This window comes from Pinus tabuliformis, chromosome 6 (genome assembly GCF_031772625.1).
Source record: "Pinus tabuliformis cultivar Carrire ecotype Pingquan chromosome 6, CPIR1, whole genome shotgun sequence".
NCBI lineage: Eukaryota > Viridiplantae > Streptophyta > Pinopsida > Pinales > Pinaceae > Pinus > Pinus tabuliformis.
The window spans coordinates 1,103,446,055-1,103,467,015 of record NC_142292.1 but is presented as its reverse complement, the minus strand read 5'-3'; the positions used below and the strand labels follow the sequence as shown (position 1 = coordinate 1,103,467,015).

At 42.4% G+C, this 20,961-nt stretch overlaps 1 protein-coding gene across 6 annotated transcripts in view; it reads right to left on the bottom strand.

Moving 5' to 3' along the window:
- The window catches only part of LOC149262770 (uncharacterized), a 352,995-nt gene that overhangs the window by 194,303 nt on the left and 137,731 nt on the right, over positions 1 to 20,961 (bottom strand). For all 6 annotated transcript variants that reach the window (XR_016259200.1, XR_016259199.1, XM_089425177.1 and 3 more), the window contains one exon: positions 19,576 to 19,806. Coding sequence is in view for 4 of the 6 variants with exons in the window: in XM_089425177.1 (XP_089281303.1) it covers positions 19,576 to 19,806 (231 nt within the window). In the remaining 2 variants the exon portion in view is untranslated. The remainder of the gene's footprint in view (positions 1 to 19,575; positions 19,807 to 20,961) is intronic.

Below are 20,961 nucleotides of genomic sequence, written 5' to 3'. Positions count from 1 at the left end.
CTTCTGCAAACAATCGGCCTCCACTAGCCTGCTCGAACCCCACACTGGCAAACCCGCTCTCCCTGGAATTCGCACTGCTCGCTTGGATTAATTCGCACTTCCTGCAAACTGGCTCCAAGTGAGTTGTCCAACCTCCCTCTACCCCTAGAAAATATTTGCTCTACCTCCCAAATGATCTTCCAGCCTCTCGAAACTAAAACGACTCCTTTCTGGCAACTCGCACTGGGGGGTAGCTTGCACTGGCTTCTAGAGCGCTCTATGCAGATAATTTGACCTCCTATCTCATGCCACTTTGGCACTAGAGAAATACTAAAAAATTCCCCGGAATCCTCCTCCTGAATTTTTTGTTGCTCCCTCTCTCTGATGCTCTCTCTGTGGCTCGAACTACACCCTTGTAGAATTACTGTAACTAGGTAGCTCGATCTACCTTAGCTAACTTTCTCTCCCTCTTGTGTTGTTCTCCATCCCATCGACTTGCTCTTATAATCTCTTTCTGGAGCATCAACTGCCAAGATCTAGTCGTGATCAATGACTAAGATCATCTTAGACTTGATCCAAGTCACCTTTTGGAAGTCTCTAGAGCATAAGTCGATCTCCTCAATTAATTCTCATTGATTAATCAATTTTCCTAAGTCAAACTTAGGCATTTTTAATTATTGATTAATTAACTTAATTGAGTGGTTTCTAGGTGTTTTCTCTCAAAATATTTTATGGGTTTTGGAGATCTTGTGTTCCTTAGCCTCTTACACAAATTGAGATTAGACCACCTGTCCGATGCTACCAAAAAACTAACAAATAGGCAAGTAAGCATAAGCCTAAATCTATGAAAAAAATCATTAACATAGAGGTTTTTAAGAACATACCTGTTAATGAAAGAAATGAAGTTTGTCTCACTGATCTTGAATCTTTGGTCCACAAAAAAAGTTTTGTCAGTGATGATAATGGTTGTTTGACCCTCAATCCCTCCTTGAAAAATATAGTGATATTTCCCTGCCAATATATCGTTTCCCTGAAAATCTCACAATATTTGTGATATTTCACAAAATATCGTTGATATTATCAACACTGGGACTCTACTATGCTTAGTACTAATTAGATTCTAGAATGACGAATTTAAATTTTAAATCAATTTAGAATCTAGAATGATTAATGATGAATTTATTTTTTAAATCAATGTCAATTCTAGAATGATGAATGGTGAATATGGATCAATGTATTTAATTATTGAATCTTGTGGCGCATGGATGAATGATATAAGTATCAGTATGAATGATGAATATGGATCAATGTATTTCATTATTTAATTTGATTATGTATGGATCAATATATTTATGCTTTCGTTATTGAATATGAATTATATATATATATATATATATATATACACATACCCAATGTCCCCCCTGTTGAAGAAATTATAACTAGGTTCAATCTTCATAAATGTAATTTTGATCTTTGTATTTATAAAAGAAAAGAAATATTATTTTTGTTATTTATATCAATGAGTTTCTTGCTCAATGGATAGGTCTTGCACATGTCAAAGTGCTATAGGAAATTCAACGAGTCAAAAGGAATGTTGAAGACCCTTAAGGGCATGTTACACCATGTATAAACTTGTATTAGAGTCAAAAGAATACCTCCAAGCAAAGTCACAAGTCTCCTCCATGCAACGGCATCACCAAAGAAGCAAATCGAAACTATAAAAGTCAAGTCAGCCTAAAGTCTTCTAGTTGGCCTCAAGTCAGTCTAAAGGAGGGACAAACCTCTATATATAGAGGTTGTCCACTCCTCCAACGACAAGAATCAAGCATCTCTGAAATCAACGAGAAAGGAAGTCAAGAAAAGGGTGAAGAAAGACGAGGAAAGGGAGCCTCTAGTGCAGCGAACAAGGAGGAAACAAAACCGAGCCTTGGAAGTTTGTTCTAAGGTCAAATTACAATCACAAGTGTGAGAAAGAGAGGGTCTAACTATTGTCATAGCAGCCCTCTACCACAGTCACATATATTTCATTGTTTGGGCTAGAAACATAGGCCTATAAGGCCTCCTACTCAAGCAAAGAAGAAGATCACTCAAGCGAAGAAGGAAGAGGTCACTTTCATAAGGTATCCCCTCACACGTGTGAAGAAATAGGGTTGCACTGCTATCACAACAAGTGTGCAACTATACCTCAAGAAGGTGCTCGGTTGGAAAGAAAATAAGGTACCCTTCATATGTGAAGGAGCCTACTAAGAATCAAAGAAGAATATCGCTTTTGGAGCAAGTATAACCAAGACTACTATCAGCTGCCGGAAAAAGAAGAACAAAGTGTTGGAAGGAGGAAGAAGTGCCAGAAAAAGAAGGACAAAGACTTGACTTGCGCTTGAGGATATTCTTGTCAAAGGTCTAGGGTTTGGCATTGATCAATAGAAGCTTCAATAAGAGAAAAGTACGAAAGGGTTTTCCTCTCTAAGAGAGAGGTTTTGCCCTGGCAGAGAGCCAATATCTTGTGTTCTTGTATCTTGTGTTTTGGTAGCAGTTTGATGAAGTAAACACACATACACTAATAATAAGAAGAAGATCAAGCTAACAAGAAAAATTGAAAAGGTACTTCAAAAATTGTTATGAAGTCTAGAAGAATCCTACTATCACTAATTGCCCTAGATTCTTCAACATGGTATCAAAGGTAAGGTGACACATCAAGAAAAACATTAAATTATGGTATGTTCTATGCTTAGAGCAGTTTACTTCAAATTCTTCTTATTAGCCACTATTTAGCAATCATATTAACATAAAGTAAAATGTTGATAGAACATTAATAGATCGGCAGAAAACAAGTAAAGACGAGACACCAGATGTGGCGGCTAGCCAGGGACAAACTCCAATGTGGGAAACCCTTTGATCAATTCTTCTATAGCCTTCAATAGTTCAACAGAGAGAGAAATAGTACAAATACATAAATATGTAATTTTATGACAGCAGCAGCGAACCTTAACCAACAGAGTTAAAGTTGGTCAAACAAGATCGAATTGACCTCCAATTTGCTTAGTCAATATCCCAGTCAACTCGGCCTCCAACAGCAAGAACAGTGCGAAAAACTCATTCAAATGCACTCAACTGAAGTCAACCTGCTACCAGCAATTAGGGCAGTCAACGCTGGTCAAACCTGAGGTCAAAATAACTCGATTTGCATTCCAGAATTTGCGGCCTACCTAGGAGAGACAACCACACCAAAACTGCAGCCCTAGAAAGTCCATGTTGGTCAACACTGGTCAAAGATACCATCTACAGCTTCTGCATCCTCCTTCCTTGTCCTTTTGTGTCCTCCTTCTTCCCATGTGTGAGCTGCTCCTTGTGTGTAAACCTAATCAACAAAGGAGAGTGAAGAATGTGAGATATGAGATGAGTGAAAAATGCCTCAACCAATCTTGTATTTATATGAAACGTTGAGCATGTGTGCCACATATTTAGCTATTGGCCGACCTTGACAATTTGTCGAGTAAATACAAATAAATTCATATCTCCATAAATACTAGTCGAAATCATTAGATCAATCCTACACCTCTCGATGAGAGGAATCCAAGAAAAATATCAGCTACCATAAATAAGATGACCCACATGGAGTTTGGCCCTAGTTGCCAATTTTAACACTCCCTCTCAACTAGGGAGAACTCCATCTGCTAATCCATCTAACCATCGGTACTATCTCTGCCATCAAATGCATTGCCTTGCACTGCCCGGCTTTTCTCTGCGCTACTGAACTATGAAGAAGAAGAAATGATCAAGGATGTATCATACCATCCTCCACTGACCCGAAGTCAGTCCCAAAGAGTGTGTCATACCACTCTTACTGATCCCACATCAGTGCCAGAAGAGTGTCTCAACCCACTCATACTTATCCCAGATCAGTTTCATTGATCCCAGATCAATGGAGGTCATCCTAGCATAGGGAGTACGGTAGATACAACGATGTGTCCATCGTTAGTACTACTATGGTCCCTAACCCCATTTCCCTACTCATTGGCCAGATGAGAGGTACTTCCCATGAGTCCCAAACTGCATGGGTAGGATACCTCGACAGGAGAACCACTCATCCTGTCCCTAAGTCGCCACAGGGTATCACAGGAGAAAGTTGAACCTTTCACCCTGTACATAGCGCACCACTAGGGGAGGTTGAGTCGCCCTATGGTTGCTTGTCGCTCCAAGAAGTACCCGAAGCCCCCCGGAGCTCCTAGAGCTCAATGCATGCCTCATGCAAGACCCTCATAAGAGGGTCTCTCAGTGACTCGAAGTCGTTCTCAAAAAGTCAAGAATTTGACCTTTCCCAAGAGCTTCGTCAGAATGTCGGCGACCTACTCATCTGTACCGATATGTTGGAGACTTATTGCTCCCCGCTGTACCATATCCCGGATAAAGTGGTACCTCATATCGATATGTTTGGAGTGATCATGAAATACGGGATTCTCTAATAAACAAATCCCACTCTGGTTGTCACGCCGGATCACGATAGTATCCAATGTAAATCCAAACAACTCACTGAAGAGCTTCCGCAACCAGACCGCCTCACAGGAGGCCATACTCGCAACAATGTACTCTGCCTAAGCAGTGCTCAAAGCCACCGACTTCTACTTCCTACTCATCCAGGATATCGAGGCAGATCCCAAAGAGAAACAGAACCTAGAAGTGCTCTTTCAATCCAGCACACCGCCTGCCCAATCAGCATTGATATATCCATGTAGTCTCACATCTCCAGCAGTGTATCTCAATCCATGAGTGATTGTGCCACGAAGATATCTCAACAGATTCTTAGCACCAATCTAATGTGAGTGATGAGGCTCAACCATATGTTGACTCAACGTGTTGATTGCAAAACATATATCCGGACGAGAGTTCACCAAGAACATCAATGCTTCGATGAGTTGACGGTACTCGGTAGCATCTTCCAAAATAGGTCTGGCAACACTACCACTTAACTTCTTGAAGTCAAGCTCCATCAGGGTAGCCACAAGCTCGCAGTCCACCATACCGAATCTCTCCAATATCTTCACCACATATTTTCCTTGAGATAGGAAAATCTCCCCTAGCTTCTGCCAGACTTCCAGTCTTAGGAAATAATGCATCAGCCCTAGGTCCATCTCAAACTCGGAAGCCAACTCCATCTTACATTTGTGAATGATAGGGTCTGCACCTGTCAGAAAGAGGTTGTCAACGTACAGCACCAGTATGAGAGGTTTATCATCTTCAACCCTAAAGTAAAGGTTAGGGCCAGCTTCACTCCTAGTGAATCCCAGCTTCATCAAGTAGCTATCAATCCTCTCATACCAAACTCGGGGTGCTTGCTTCAACCCATAGAGGGATTTCTTCAACCTGCACACGTCAGATTCTCGATAATGAATCTCAAAACCTTCGGGTTGTTCCACATAGACTTCCTCTTTGATCGAACCATGCAAGAACGCAGTCTTGACATCCATCTGATGTAGGTTCCATCCTTGCAAAGCAGCAAGGGCTATGATCGAGCAGATGGTAGTATATTGGGCAACAGGTGCAAATATATCATCACAGTCTATACCTTCCTTTTGAGAGAAGCCACGAGCGACAAAATGAGCCTTATACTTTTCAGCACTTCCATCAGCTCCATGCTTTATCTTGTAAAGTCATTTCGAAGTGACAACTGCTTTGTCCTAGGGTCTGGTGACCACATCCCAGACATCATTCTTCATGATGGACTCGTATTCCTCAGTCTTAGCATCCTTCCATACTTAATGCTTCACAGCTTCTGCGAACGATGAGGGCTCTTTTTGAATGATCGTGCTCATAATGGTCAAGTATCCATGATACCTCGTTGGCTTCTTACTTTCCCAGAGAGTCCCTCTGGGTGCAATTTGTCCTTCAGCATCATCAAGTGTTCCCCTAAGCCATGAGGGCTTCTTCCTAGAAGAGAAAGGCTCTTGTGAAGGGGGATCAATAGGGTCCATAGGTTCTTCCACTTCGGGCATCGTTTCATCCGGTTTTTCCTCCGGTTTGCTGGTGTTAACTTCTCCAGGTTTCCTTGGTATAGGAAGATTGTCAACTTTGTTAAGAGCCATATCTTCGTCAAAGGTGACATCATGGCTAATCTCGACTTCCCTTTGACCAACTACATAGATTATATAGCCCTTAGTATTTTCGCTATAGCCCACGAAGATTCCCTTCTTTCCAGATGCACCCAATTTATTCCTTTTCTCTTTCAGCACATGAAAATAAACAGGACTTCCAAAAATTCTAAAATGAGATACATCAAGTTTCTTACCAATGAACATCTCTTCGGGAGTCTTGGAATCAAATGCTTGATGAGGGCATCGGTTTTGAACATACACGGCGGTATTTGCAGCTTCAGTCCATAGAAACTTTGAAATCCTTTGATCATGGACCATGGAATGAACAGCTTCCATAATCGTATGATTCTTCCTTTCCGCCACACCATTCTGCTCAGGAGTGTATGGTGTTGTGGTCTCCCTCTTAATGCCAACTTCCTTACAAAAGTCATGGAACTCATTGGACTCATACTCAGTCCCATTATCAGTCCTTAAGATCTTGATCTTCTTCTCAGTTTGATTCTCGATCAAGGTTTTGAATTGACGGAACCAGGGGAACACTTCATCCTTCTTTTTCAAGAAGTATATCCAAGTCTTGCGAGAATAATCATCTGTAAAAGTGAGGTAATATAAATATCCTCCCAAGGAGTTCACAGGCATCATACCAGATACGTCGGAGTGAACCAACTATAATATACCGGAGGTCTTGCTATGGCTTGGGGGGAATGGTCCCCTTTTGAGTTTTCCTACGGCACACCCCGGACATACACCTTCTTGCTCTACTTTAAACTCTGGCATCCCTGCCACCATTTGTCTCACATCGGGTAGAGCTTTATAATGACGGTGAGCAAACTTCCAGTGCCATAGTTCGGACTGAAGAGATGTGTCAAAAGACATGACACCCAGCAAACTTTCTCCAACTTGATATAAAGAGTCAACTCGAAACCCAATAGTGAAAGCATCTTTAAAATTCTTTTTCCATACATGTACCTTGCCATTGATGAAGGCCACCTTGTAGCCTTTGTCTTCCATTGCCAAAATGGACACCAGGTTCTTCTTGAGATCAAGTACATATGGAACTTCTTGCAAATGAATTGTGTTACCTTGATTCAATTGAAAGGAAACATTTCCTACGCATTTCACGGGACATTTGGAGTTGTCTCCAAGAATAATTTCCAGGTTGGTCTCCTTCTCTATCAGATTAGAGAGAGCTTCTTTGTGACCAGTGAAGTGCCTTGGGGCACCAATATCAATAAGCCAATTACCCAACGAGTCCGGAGGAGAAGTAGTAAAGAGGGTCGATATCAGATAATATTCATCTTGCTTATTGTTAACAACGTTAGATTCATACCTAGAGTTTCTTGCCTTCTTGGAGGGTTGACCACTTCCTTGATTTCCGACATTCCTCTTTCCTTTGCCATTGAACCTGCCCTTCCTTTGATTGTTGTTGAAATTGCCTCGGGAGTGATTTTGATCATCGTCATGAGATGTGTCCTTTCTATCAGGGCACTCCCTCACATAGTGGCCAATATTGTTGCAAATGAAACATCTTCCTTTCCTTCCACCTTTCAATCTGGCCTTTCCCTTAGATTTTGACCCGGAATTATTTCTCCTTTTAGCATGGGAGGAGAAAGCAGCAGGATTGCCTCTAAATGCAGGCATTTCCTGCTCTTCCATCCTTGTCTCTTCTTGAATGCATCTCGCCATCAATTCCTCAAATCTTGGAATTACATTATTGTTGAGAAGAGTGGTTCTGAATACATACCATTCGGATGGGAGCCCTCCAAGAGTTGTGATGGTCAGTTCCCTATCAGGAATGACTTCCCCAATCGATAGGAGATCATTCCTTATCTCAGTGATCCTTAAGAAGTAGGCTTGCATATTCTCATCTTTTCCCTTCTTAATTTCCTTCAGCTTATTCTTAAGGAACAAAACTTGATTTGCATTACTAACTTTAAACAGGCTTACCTGTCTATCGTAGATTTCCTTGGAGGTGTTCAACTCGGAAATGTAGGCCACCCGGCACTTGTCGATAGAGTCCCGGATGATCTTCTTTTCTTTGACTTCTCCCTTGGTCCACTTGTTCCTTGCAGCAACTGATGCATTTGATGGAGGCTCAATGATTCTGCCTCTCACATGGTCCAACACTTCCAGTTCTTCCAATGTTAGATCGAGATACATCTTCCATCCGTGACAGTCAGACTTCTCACGGAACTTATCTTCGGCGGGGAAGTGTGATGAGGAACCCATGGAGTCTATAGACTTTTTCCAATAGTCTTCGATGATTGCTCTTGCTCTTGCTTGGGCTTTGTCTTCACCTCACCTCTGATACCATGTTAAATTATGGTATGTTCTATGCTTAGAGCAGTTTACTTCAAATTCTTCTTATTAGCCACTGTTTAGAAATCACATTAACATAAAGTAAAATGTTGATAGAACATTAATAGATCAACAGAAAACAAGCCAAGACAAGAGACCCCAGATGTGGCGGCTAGCCGGGGACAAACCCCAATGTGGGGAAACCTTTTGATCAATTCTTCTATAATCTTCAATAGTTCAGTAGAGAGAGAAATAGTACAAATACATAACTCTGTAATTTTATGACAACAGCAGCAAACCCTAACCAGCAAAGTCAACGCTATTCAAACAAGATAGAATTGACCTCCAATTTGCTTGGTCCATATCCTAGTCAAATCGGCTCCAACAGCAAAAAGAGGCAGCCCAAAAACAGTCCGAAAAACTCAGTCAAATGCACTCAACTGAAGTCAACCTGCTGCCAGCAATAACGGCAGTGAATGCTGGTCAAACCTGGGGTCAAAATGCCTCAATTTGCGTGCCAAAATTTGTGGCCTACCTAGGAGAGACAACCACACCAAAATAGCAGCCCTAGAAAGTCCACGCTGGTCAATGTTGGTCAACGATACCATCTGCAGCTTCTACATCCTCCTTCGTTGTCCTTTTGCATCCTCCTTCCCATGTGTGAGTTGCTCCTCGTGTGTAAACCCAATCAACAAAGGAGAGTGAAGAATGTGAGAGATGAGATGAGTGAATAATGCCTCAACCTATCTTGTATTTATATGAAACGTTGAACATGTGTGCCACATATTTAGCTTGCTGGCCGACCTTGACAATTTGTCAAGTAAATACAAATAAATTCATATCTCCATAAATACTAGTCAGAATCGGATGATCATTAGATCAATCCTACACCTCTCGACGAGAGGAATCCAAGAAAAATATCAGCTGCCATAAATAAGATGACCCACATGGAACATCTACAAGGTTGAAGCATCAAACCAAGAAATCTCAAATACATCAAGGACAAGAAGGTCTACCATCTACTATCCATCAAGGAAGACTACAAAGCAAGAAGAGAAGTCTTTCATATAGAGGCACCTACAAGAAGATCCAATCAAAGAAGGACCTACACCATCTTCAAGGGAAAAAGTACTACAAGTCAAATCCTTCTCTCCAAGCGAATCTCATCATCAAGCAAGTCTATTTGAAGGAAGCAATTTGAAGATAATTTTAATATTCCTAAGTAGGAATATAAGTGATATTCTAAACAAAGAAATAGTGCAGCAACATAAAATTAAAAACATGCATTATATAACCATAAAACACTGTAAATTTAGAAGTGGTGAGCCATATATTATAAAATTTGAGAGCATAGGTACAATATAAATGAGATGGTGCACCTGGGCTTGTCTCAGGGACAAGCTGGACCAAACCCAAGTGATGTTTAGTTGAACATTGTCCAGTTGTTGCACCACTCTGCAGTACGTTGTCCTAGTAAATTGTTGTCCTACTGAACTTCAACCTACTTGAATGTGCCCAAAAACCACCCAGAAAATTATATCCTTTCAGACTTCGACTCCTTGGACAAAACCCAAAATAACCCAGAAGGGAATTTCTCTGGTTCTAAATTTAGATTTTCACCCTCCTTGGAGCCTCTCCCCAGCTGTTGCTGCCAAATTCGAGTTGCAGGAAATAGCCGGCAAATCCCTTTGAAAACACCCCAAGAATGATGGTTTCACCTATGATGGCTGTCTCCTTGCTCCCTGGATGATCCTTGGCCCGAATGACTACTCTCCTAAGCACCACAAGTTTGCTACCAGAGGCCTCTGTGCAATCCCTCTACCCAGAAATTCGTACTATTGTAACCCCTGACTGGCTGGCTATAAAACTCACTAAAATTGTCCTCAACCAACAGTCTTTCCAGCTCCCGAAACTCCCAGCGGGCTATGGTCCTCCCAGCTGGCTCAATCCTCTTCTAAAAGTTTTCTGGTTGTGCAGAAAATACGCAGTCTCCTCCTCTGCGTGGCTGGATGAAGTGAATGTTAATGTTGGAACCCTTGAAATCTCTGTGGAACAGCCTCCCTAGGCCAGGCATGGATAGTCCCCTAAAGTAGAGGTTGAATCTCCCCTGCAGAAGATCTGTGGTTAAACAGCCAGTAGACTCACTAAGCAACAGAGTGTACAAAGATAAGTTTGTTTGTAAAATGATCAAGATGAAAACAAAATGAGAGTTGAGCTCTCTTTATAACTCCTTGGGCCCCCTTAGCCCCATGTGGGCCCCTCCATCCACCCATTCAATTTTCCCTCCAAGCATATCAAATGGCTAATTCGAACTCCTATGTGGGTGGCCCCCACATTCCACTAGCAGCTAAATAAAGTCGATTTGACCCCTAAGTCCCTAAGTTGAAAGTGAGGGGCCCTCTTCATTAGTCAAAAATGTGCAAAATTGTGTAGCAGCACCCTATTACTAATGTGTTTGAGAAGGGAGATGATAGTCCTCCCCTCCCAAATGTTACTTGCCCTCAAGCAACCTCAAAGTTGGGTACTCCAAAATATGCTCACCCTCCCAGGTGGAATCCTCATCTGGCAATTTCTTCCAATGCACCAAACATCACTTGTCCTCAAGCAATGCCTAAACAAAAACCCTCTCTTACTGTGGACCCCCACTATCACTGCAAACTTCACTAGGGTCCCAAATGTGCCATTGGATCGTCCCTGATCGTTGTACAATCCTATAGTGAAGGAGTACCTCGATACGAGGATCCCAAGCCAACCTGCTTAACGTGAAGCCCCCCTTGCTCCACTCACTATCCTGCCAGATATGGGCATTAGAACCCTTGTGTCTATCACCAACAAGTAGAGCATCCTGACGATGTAAAACTCTGCCCAAATCCTCATGAAGCTACTCTACTGAATAGTCCACCCCATGCACTCTGATTGTGGGCCCTTGAAGATATAACTCAATCCCTATGCGAATGAAGCCTCTCCTGCATGAGCTCCTCCTGAAATCCTCTTGTTGGCCATCTTGCCATGTTGATGAAGTCTCCCACGCCCTTAGCAAATCACTGAAACCCGATGGAGAATCTGGATGACCCTCCCCTATAGAAACCAACTCACCCCTATGGGTATCTGAACTGCTAAGTATTATGCGCTAGGGTCCCATGCCCAACGCAACAAGAAATTGTCCTACTAACCTCGCGACACTCTGATCATAACTAACTGTCTAACATGATTGTACCAGAGCCTCCTCTCACATAGGTCTCAGCCACAATCTATGCGATGATCAAGGTTAGGCCCAACTTGCCAAAGCGATCAAATAGTGTCAGCGCCTATCCCTCCATGCCTGGCCCCAATCTTGAGAAACAATCTACCTCGCCCTATGGTGAGGGTTTCGGTGATTCCCCATGTGTCTACTTGTGAAGGGATCAATTCGCATGTTATCCTGCCCATGCTCTCTGAGTGGAGTATCCCACCAATCCACTGGATCCCTGGATCCCATAACCATACTAGAGGTCCACAACCCCCAATCCTCTCTGCCTGTCGTTGTGATATGTTGCTAGTTGTTGGGACTCCTCTGTGCCCCGTCTTTGACTCTTGTAGGTATCCAATAGGTAGGCACCGAGCATCAAGAACCCGTGTTGCGAATAACCAACTGCTCCACGCCTGACAAATCACACAACAAGATCTACTATCCCAACTCCTGATGATGTGCCCTGGTCTTGCTGGAAGCCTAGGCATCATCCTGCCAACAAGGGCTACCATCCCTCGCACCTCATGCTCACCTAATGTCTCAAGTTGTCGAGCTGGAAAAGCACCATACAACTCCCTCTCGGTCACCTCCCCAAGTGTGAGCCTAGGGGTGGAACATATGCTACCTCGACAATCAACCATGTTATCCCTAAGCCTGTATTTGTCAACTCGTGCACCTACCAAGTGTCTCAACTGGAGAGTCTCCTCCTAGCCCATGACATGCAGTGTCTCATCCAACTGCCTAGGGTGAGCCTCCCATGCCCTGCTGCCTAAATGGAGAGTGTCAAGGGGCAACAACCAAACACTATGTGACTGTAAGCAACACTGGAGGAGGATGGGTGGGTATGTCCCGAAGGGTATGATCAAGAGTCTGCCAAAATGCTCAAGAGTAATCCTACAGATGTCCCTGTCTCTGCCTTGGATCTGCTGACAACCCCCTTGAGGCCCTATCTCCACTAAACATGGTGTCACCAGATGCTTAACCATGTCCTCATCGATCCTAGGTGAGATGCATCCAATGGTACACCTACTGCCCCTATCCATAAGTCTCCTTGGAGGTAATGCTCCAAGCGCACACTGCACTGCATCATCCACCATTGCATATCACCCAATATCACCGCACTCATCGACATGCCATTGTATACCGCAACCTGTCTTTGTACACCATGGAATACTCCCAGCTACAGCCACACCATCCTGTATCGTCCTATGTCCTACCTGTGTCACTGCACCTGTCACTCCCCACACGTCCTCAATGTGATGTGAGTCACTCCTCCTACCCCACAGTGCCAACCGACATACTGTGGTATACCACCATGTATCTCCATGCTCCTCTGCAGGCCACAGCTCCTCGTTGCATAGCCCTGCACACCATTGGGTGATATGGCCTAGAATTGGGTATGTATGCATCAGGCCACATCCCTCTATATAAAACTAGACGCTACGACCTAACTCTGTGCAGTCTTGTGTACCACTACCCACTATCATACCACCCTGTAACATATGGTATCTCGCATGTGCCAAAGTGTTCGCCACTCTGATAGTGACCCCGCCATGACACGCATCATGCCCCCTCGTCCATCCCGGTAAACCTGAGCACCCTAACTCCACTCCTGCTAAGGGGGGATATCTTTGTTGTGTCGATCCTCTATGACCCCTGAGTCTAAAACCTCAATGGGAGAACATCATCTCCGTACAATATCCGGTCTGGTGGCATACCCATGTCGCCTCCTCCAACCAGCTCTTGCCAGAGAATGTTAATCATCCTATGCCCCCTTGCGCAACCAACATGCCAAAACAACCAATGGAGTCTGCTCACAAACCACCTGGCCACTAGCATCAACTGGAACTCCCCTATGGAATGCATGCACTCAAGCACAGGGTTGACTACCTCATCAATGCCATAGCCATCCCGCATGTTTGATATCGGATAGGAAACCCCACCTCAATCCTAATGCCAACCTGAGCCTCCAGCACCCTCAATGTCTGAGAGCTCCCACTGAGCTTTACTCCAAACTACGACCATCTCCATGAGTCTAGCCCACTCCACTGGGTACCAACTCAGAATCCCTCGCCATCCAACCCCAAGAGAGGGATCAAATGCACAAACTCTAGCACATAGAACAAGCCCTCCATCCTGCAAGTGTTGCACCCTGCGCAACTCATGCCGCCTAAACTCACCATCCTGGTCAACACATAAAAATTTGTCGGGGAGTCTTTGCATCTCTCTCTCCGCGGTACAAAGGTAGTCTAGCAATGTTGCAAGCCCCATCTATATAAACCCAGAGAGAGCTATTATCTAGAAGTACTACAACTCTGTTGACGGTTTGTGCATCTAACAACTCTAAGTCAGTGGTGGGCCCCAAAGAAGACTGCTCGTCCTCCTCCACCATGGTCTCAACATGAGTCACAAATTGCCCCTCCATGACTAGCTCATGCCCCTCTATGTGCTCTCTATGTTGTTGTAGGTGGTTGTCATCCCGCAACTCTATTGTAGATCTGGGTACCTCTATACCTATTGGTGCCTCATAAAGGGTGGTGATGTCTCTCGGCACCTCATCATCTTGTCGTGCGCTGCTATCACCTGAAAACTCAGTCACAACCCCAAATATCTCAAAAACGGATGTGGCCTTCTCAACGGTGGACATGTGTGTGTCTCCTAGCACCTCAGCAATGGATGGTCCTATGGGTTTATGCTCTACTTTCTCCCCCAAGGTGTCAACTGGTGCTAGCAAAGAGGCCTCTAACAATGGTGACTCTTGTGCCACACAGGGTATACCAATGTGACCCTCACACTCTCGCGTGTCCTCTGCCTCATGTTCAATCTCGTCCTCAGGCCCATGATGTCTAAATGTCTAAGACCAAGTCTCCACCAGCAAAATCATCTCCTTGACTCATCATCTAACTCTCTCTGGCCTTCTTGCTCCTTTTTAGGAGATATGGTGCCCTCACATAGTGTAGATGGTTGTACTCCCACAGCTTGTGCACCTCTAGTGTCTATGTTGCAAGGACAAGGATGGATCTAGTCTGACACCTTCCTCAACTGAGCCAACCTCTCATCACTCTAGCAGATTCCACCCTAGAATTCTTGCATAGTGAATCTCGCTTGAGCCATGGGTAGTGTACGGTGTAACTCGTCATTGTGCATACATGCCCAAATCTCCCATGACCTTACTAGTTACCCACAACTGGGCGAAGATCATGCTCTGTTACCACGGTAATGTTCCTAAGTAGGAATATAAGTGATATTCTAAACAAAAAATAGTGCAGCAACATAAAATTAAAAACATGCATTATACACCCATAAAACACTATAAAACTGGAACTACTGAGCCATATATTATAAAATGTGAGAGCATAGGTACAATATAAATGAGATGGTGCACTTGGGCTTGTCTCAAGGACAAGTTGGACCAAACCCAAGTGATGGAATAGATGAGTTGAAGGCTTCCCAGTTGTTGCACCACTCTGCACTGCGCTGTCCTAGTAAAACTATTGTCCTTCTGACTTTGACCTGCTCAAATGTGCCCAAAAACCGCCCAAAAAATTATATCCTTTTAGCTTTAGACTCCTTGGATAAAACCCAGAAAAACCCAAAAGGGAATTTCTCTGGTTTTGACTTTGGATTTTCAGCCTCCTTGGAGCCTCTCTCCAGCTGCTGCTGCCAAATTCGACTTGTAGGAAACAGCCTGCAAATCCCTCTAAAAACACCCCAAGAATGTTGGGTTCACCTGTGATGACTGTCTCCTTGCTCCCCGGATGATCCTTGGCCCAGATGACTGCTCTCCTAAGCACCACGAGTTTGCTGCCAAAGGCCTCTGCGCAATCCCTCTGCCCAGAAATTCGTACTGTTGTAACCCCTGACTGGCTAGCTGTAAAAATCACTGAAATTGTCCTCAACCAACAGCCTTTCCAGCTCCCGGAACTCCCAGCAACCTATGGTCCTCCCGGCTGGCTCAATCCTTTTCTAAAAGTTTTCTAGTTGCCCAGAAAATATGCAGTCTCCTTCTCTGCGTGGCTGGGTGAGGTGAACGTTAATGTTGGAACCCCTGAAATCTCTGTGGAACAGCCTCCCTAGGGCGGGCACGGATAGTCCCCCGAAGTAGAGGTTGAATCTCCCCTGCAGAAGATCCATGGCTAAACACAGTCGATAGACTCGCTAAGCAGCAAAGCGTACAAAGATAAGTTTGTTTGTAAAATGATCAAGATGAAAACAAAATGAGAGATGATCTCTCTTTATAACTCCTTGGGCCCCCTTAGCCTCATATAGGCCCCTCCATCCACCCATTTGATTTTCCCTCCAAGCATATCGAATGGCTAATTCGAACTCCTATGTGAGTGGCCCCCACATTCCACTCGCAGCTAAATAAAGTCGATTTGGCCCCTAAGTCCCTAAGTCGAAAGTGTGGAGCCCTCTTCCTGAGTCAAAAATGTGCAAAATTGTGTAGCAGCACCCTGTTACTAATGTGTTTGAGAAGGGATGTGACAATCATCAAGATCCAAGAAGGCAGGCAATCTAGTCTTCAAGAAGAAAGCAAGACTACTACATCACAAACTCTATCAAGTATATATATGTCCCCTCCTGAACATACCTCAATGTCTTTTTGCAAGGAAAGCAACAAATTGGTTGGACTCACTAACTTCCATGCATGGAAGAAGAGCATTGATTTTAAATCATTTTAAAGTATTTTAAATCATTTTAAAGTATTTTAAAGCATTTTAAATTGTTTTTAAAGCCTTTTAAGATGTTTTTAAAGCATTTTAAAAACATTTTAAAGCATTTTAAAGTATTTTAAATTGTTTTTAAAACATTTTGAAAACATTTTAAACTGTTTTTAAAGCATTTCAAGTTGTTTTTAAAGCATTTTAAATTGTTTTTTTAAGTATTTTAAATTGTTCTTGAAGCATTTTAAAGTGTTTTAAATTGTTTTTAAAGCATTTTAAATTGTTTTAAAGTCATTTTAAGATGTTTTAAAAGCATTTTGCAAACAAAACAAAAACACCAAAGATGAAGAAAGAGATCAAAGATGTAAGAACACCATGGTCACAAAGAATCATTATCTGACAAGATCCATCAAAGACATCTCCCGAAAGAAGGCATGACAACTCTGATAAAGAAAAAGATCAAAGGACCCTTGACACCCATGAAGACCTTGGAGATATTAAAATACAGATAATGGATTCAAGTCTACAAAGATGTCATGATGGAAGGCCATCTAGCAAAGCACTATTGACGAAGTAATATCAAGATGAAGTCAAGAAGGGCTACTAAATCGAAGTATTGGAAAAGACAGGCATAACTAAGCATCCATATGATACACATTCTGAAATATAGTCAAATGACAAAGGAGTAGCCAGATGACGAAAGATCCTGACATATATCAAGAAGGCCACTTTCCACAAAGGAAGAAATGACATAACAAACTAGGAAGGAAAGTGATCGATGGTCGATGCCCTACAAAGAAGAAGCTCAACAAAACTTCATGACATCAAAGGAAGAAGGAGATCCAGCAGCTAAAGGACCCATGGAGAAGAAGTTGTTGATGAATGGACAAGTCCCTAGCTAAGAGGGAGTTCCAACAAGTTCCTAATTACAAAGGAGCTTGAGCAAGTTCCTTGTCAGAGGAAACTTGGGCATACCTTCCCCAATTAAGAGGAAGAGATAGACACAACATTCTTGTCTTCACTTTGGAAGAAAGAATGGAGGATTGGGTAATCATCTGGCATCCGATGCTCTTTGAGGATGTGTAGGGCATCCAAGATAAGAGTAGGCAAGAGGACCAATATTCTTAGAGGGTTAGGAACCCAAGACAAGAATAATCCTAGAAGGTCATACTCAATGAACACCCGGGTGGGTATGTACCTTGAGAGACAATGATGAAGGTATCTACAATCATTGGTCTCGCCAACATTGTGCTCTAATCTAATGAGAGATAGAGTTGTTAGTCAAGGCCTTGCTATGGAAACAATGATGGTTACTATGATGCTATAACAGATGGATTGCCAATCCGGTTTCTCTTTTGTGAATTCTTCAAGATTGAAAGTGGCCAAACACCTTGTAATGATTTATGAATACCTCCCTAGTTAAGTGGGAGTGTTGAAGAAAGTGTAACTAGGTTCGCTCTTCATAAGTGTAATTTTGATCTTTGTATTTATAATAGAAAAGAGATATTATTTTTGTTATTTATATCAATGAGTTTCTTGCTCATTGGATAGGTCTAGCACATGTCAAAGTGCTATAGGAAAGTCACAGAGTCAAAAGAAATTTTGAAGACCCTTAAGGGCCTGTTACACCAAGTATATACTTGTATTAGAGTCAAAAGAATACCTCCAAGCAAAGTCAGAAGTCTCCTCCATGCAACGACATCACCAAAGAAGCAAATCCAAAGTATAAAAGTCAAGTAGGCCTAAAGTATTCTAGTCGGCCTCAAGTCGGCCTAAAGAAGGGACAGACCTCTATATATAGAGGCTGTCCACTCCTCCAACGACAAGCATCAAGCATCTCTGAAATCAGTGAGAAAGGAAGTCGAGAAAAGGGTGAAGAAAGACAAGGAAAGGGAGCCTCTAGAGCAGTGAAGGAGGAGGAAAAAAAACAGAGCCTTGGAAGTCTGTTCTAAGGTAAAATTACAGTCACACGTGCGAGAAAGAGAGGGTCTATCTGCTGTCATAGCAGCCCTCTACCACAGTCACATATCTCTCATTGTTTGGGCTGGAAACATAGGGCTATAAGGCCTCCTACTCAAGTGAAGAAGAAGGTCACTCAAGCAAAGAAGGAAGAAGTCACTTCATAAGGTATCCCCTCACACATGCGAAGAAATAAGGCTGCACTGCTGTCACAACAAGTCTGCAACCATACCTTCAGAAGGTGCTCGGTTGGAAAGAAAATAAGGTACCCTTCATATGTGAAGGAGCCTAGTAAGAATCAAAGAAGAATATCTCTTCTGGAGCAAGAGTAACAAAGACTACTATCAGCTGCCAGAAGAAAAACGAAGTGCCGGAAAAAGAAGAAGGAAGTGCCAGAAGGAGGACGAAGTGCCAGAAGGAGGACAAAGACTTGACCTGTGCTTGGAGGATATTCTTCTCAAGGGTCTAGGGTTTGGCATTGATCAATAGAAGTTTCAGTAAGAGAAATTTACGAAAGGATTTTCCTCTCTAAGAGAGAGACGTTTTGCCCTAGGAAAGAGCCAATATCTTGTGTTCTTGTTTCTTGTGTTTTGGTAGGAGTTTGATGAAGTAAACACACATACACTAGTAATAAGAAGAAGATCAAGCTAACAAGAAAAATTTAAAATGTGCTTCACAAATTGTTATCAAGTCTAGAAGAATCCTATTATCACTAACTGCCCTAGATTCTTCAACACCCCCATCCCCCCTAAATTTCCCTTAAATTTGAAGGTATTCAAACACGTCCCCCCTGTGTGTCTCTCTCCACCTGCATTCCCCCATCCCGGAGTCTTGGTGGAACATAGGCATATTGGACCAGATTTATTTAGTCCAATAATTAACGATATGTAAAAATAAATTGGCCAAGTCAGATGCCTATATGATGCACCATGGTAAGTACTACGGTGACCAGATGAAAAAAACACAAACAGTTGGAAAATTGAAACTAAATTCCCTGTCATTACACAAATGATAAGCTGTAGAAATAAGAATACATTCTAATGCTGGAAGACTCATACATGGAATGCTTTGAGATCATGCTATCCCAGATTGAGAGTTGTTGTATCTATGTCTCAATCAATGATTCAATATAGAACTATATCCTGTGTTTGCATACATACTACATATAACCTACAAGATAAAGCCACAAATGACACTATCAAAAACAGTTTTATCCTGATGCCTACATGGCATTCTCTATGCATTCCCAGGCCAAATAGATGATGCCAAGTAATGGGCATGGATGCACCAATACATGATACAGAGTTGCACAGCCAAGTTTGTCTTTGATAAGAAAGAGAGCCCATGTACTACACACCTTTACATCTGGAGGAGAGCCGATTTCTAAAGATGCCTGAGGATAGTACTTGTTATAACGTGGAATTAATAATGCCTTCGGTAATGCATATAAACAGTCCATTTCTACTTGGTCTTCCCTTGTTTTGCTGCCTTCACTATTCATTGTTGAGTAGTTCACGTTGTAGGAATCTCTACCTCCTCCTGCTGGATAATGTACACAAGAATATGGAAATTTGCAGTCAAAGCCAAGCTGCATAAATGGTAACATTCATCAGGACTAAGAATATGCAGAGGCATGACTTTAATGACTCTAGAACAAAAAGCTAGATCTAAAATCAGACATATGTTAAAGACTGTTAAATACAAAAGCATGGGCTCACTTAACATTGCCTGTAAAAATTTTAGAATCATGTTTAACAAATAGAATACCAATCTCAGCAACCATGAAGGAAGTTTCCGTTTAACTAAATAGACATTTTTAGACTCAGAACATACCTTAAGATAGAACAAATCCTATATGCTTGAATCCAAAAGAACTATCAAGTTAGAACCCATAAACACAGGAAAGCAACAAATATTCGAATATAGAAAATAGCTGTTATAGGCCTAAACCTCAAGGAAAAAAATTTAAAATGTCTTTCAAAATAGAACAGGCCTACTTAAGCTTGTAATGCAAGCCAATTTGCAACCTGACTAGGAATAGAAGGAACAAGAGGGGCAGGTTTCTCAAAACATTTCATTTATACAAATACCCCCAACAAGGGAGAATTTCCACAAACTTCTAATATGTCTCTCTTGAAAAGTGAGCCACCTTCCTCTAAACCTTCCACAACTTCAAATTTCACTCCAAATTTCTCTGTTTTCATATATAATTGATGCTTAAAAGCTATAGTGAAGCTGTCCTATGAAGTTATTGTTGCTGAAATCTGTTGAGAATTCAATAGGGCAGTGAATATGTTAATTCTCTTTAACTTGATAACTGTTTGTGTTACCTTTTCCTTATTAGCTTTGTTCCTTATTATTATAATGTGAGATACATCAAACAACTACCAAAACAATAAGAACAGTGACACAGTATATAAGTTGCAAGCCAGGGCCAAAACCCCTCCTCTTGAGGGGAAAACCCTTAAATCTCTTCTCTTCTTATAGATCCTTCAATTGACGAATACCAAGACCTTGTGACTCAGACAAATACCCTCCAAGATCAAGATCAACTCGGCCTCCTGCTGCAAGAACTTCAACCTCCTACTGCAGATCCGAAATTTTGTCTGCCCGGCAACTGCTGCTGCCCCTCTTGAAGACTTCAATCTTCTTCGTAGAGCATCTTCTCCCCTCGCCTTCCTTTCCTTGAGACTTAGGGCTAGAGAGACACCCTAAGTGACCTTCAATTGACTTCTTTCCTCTC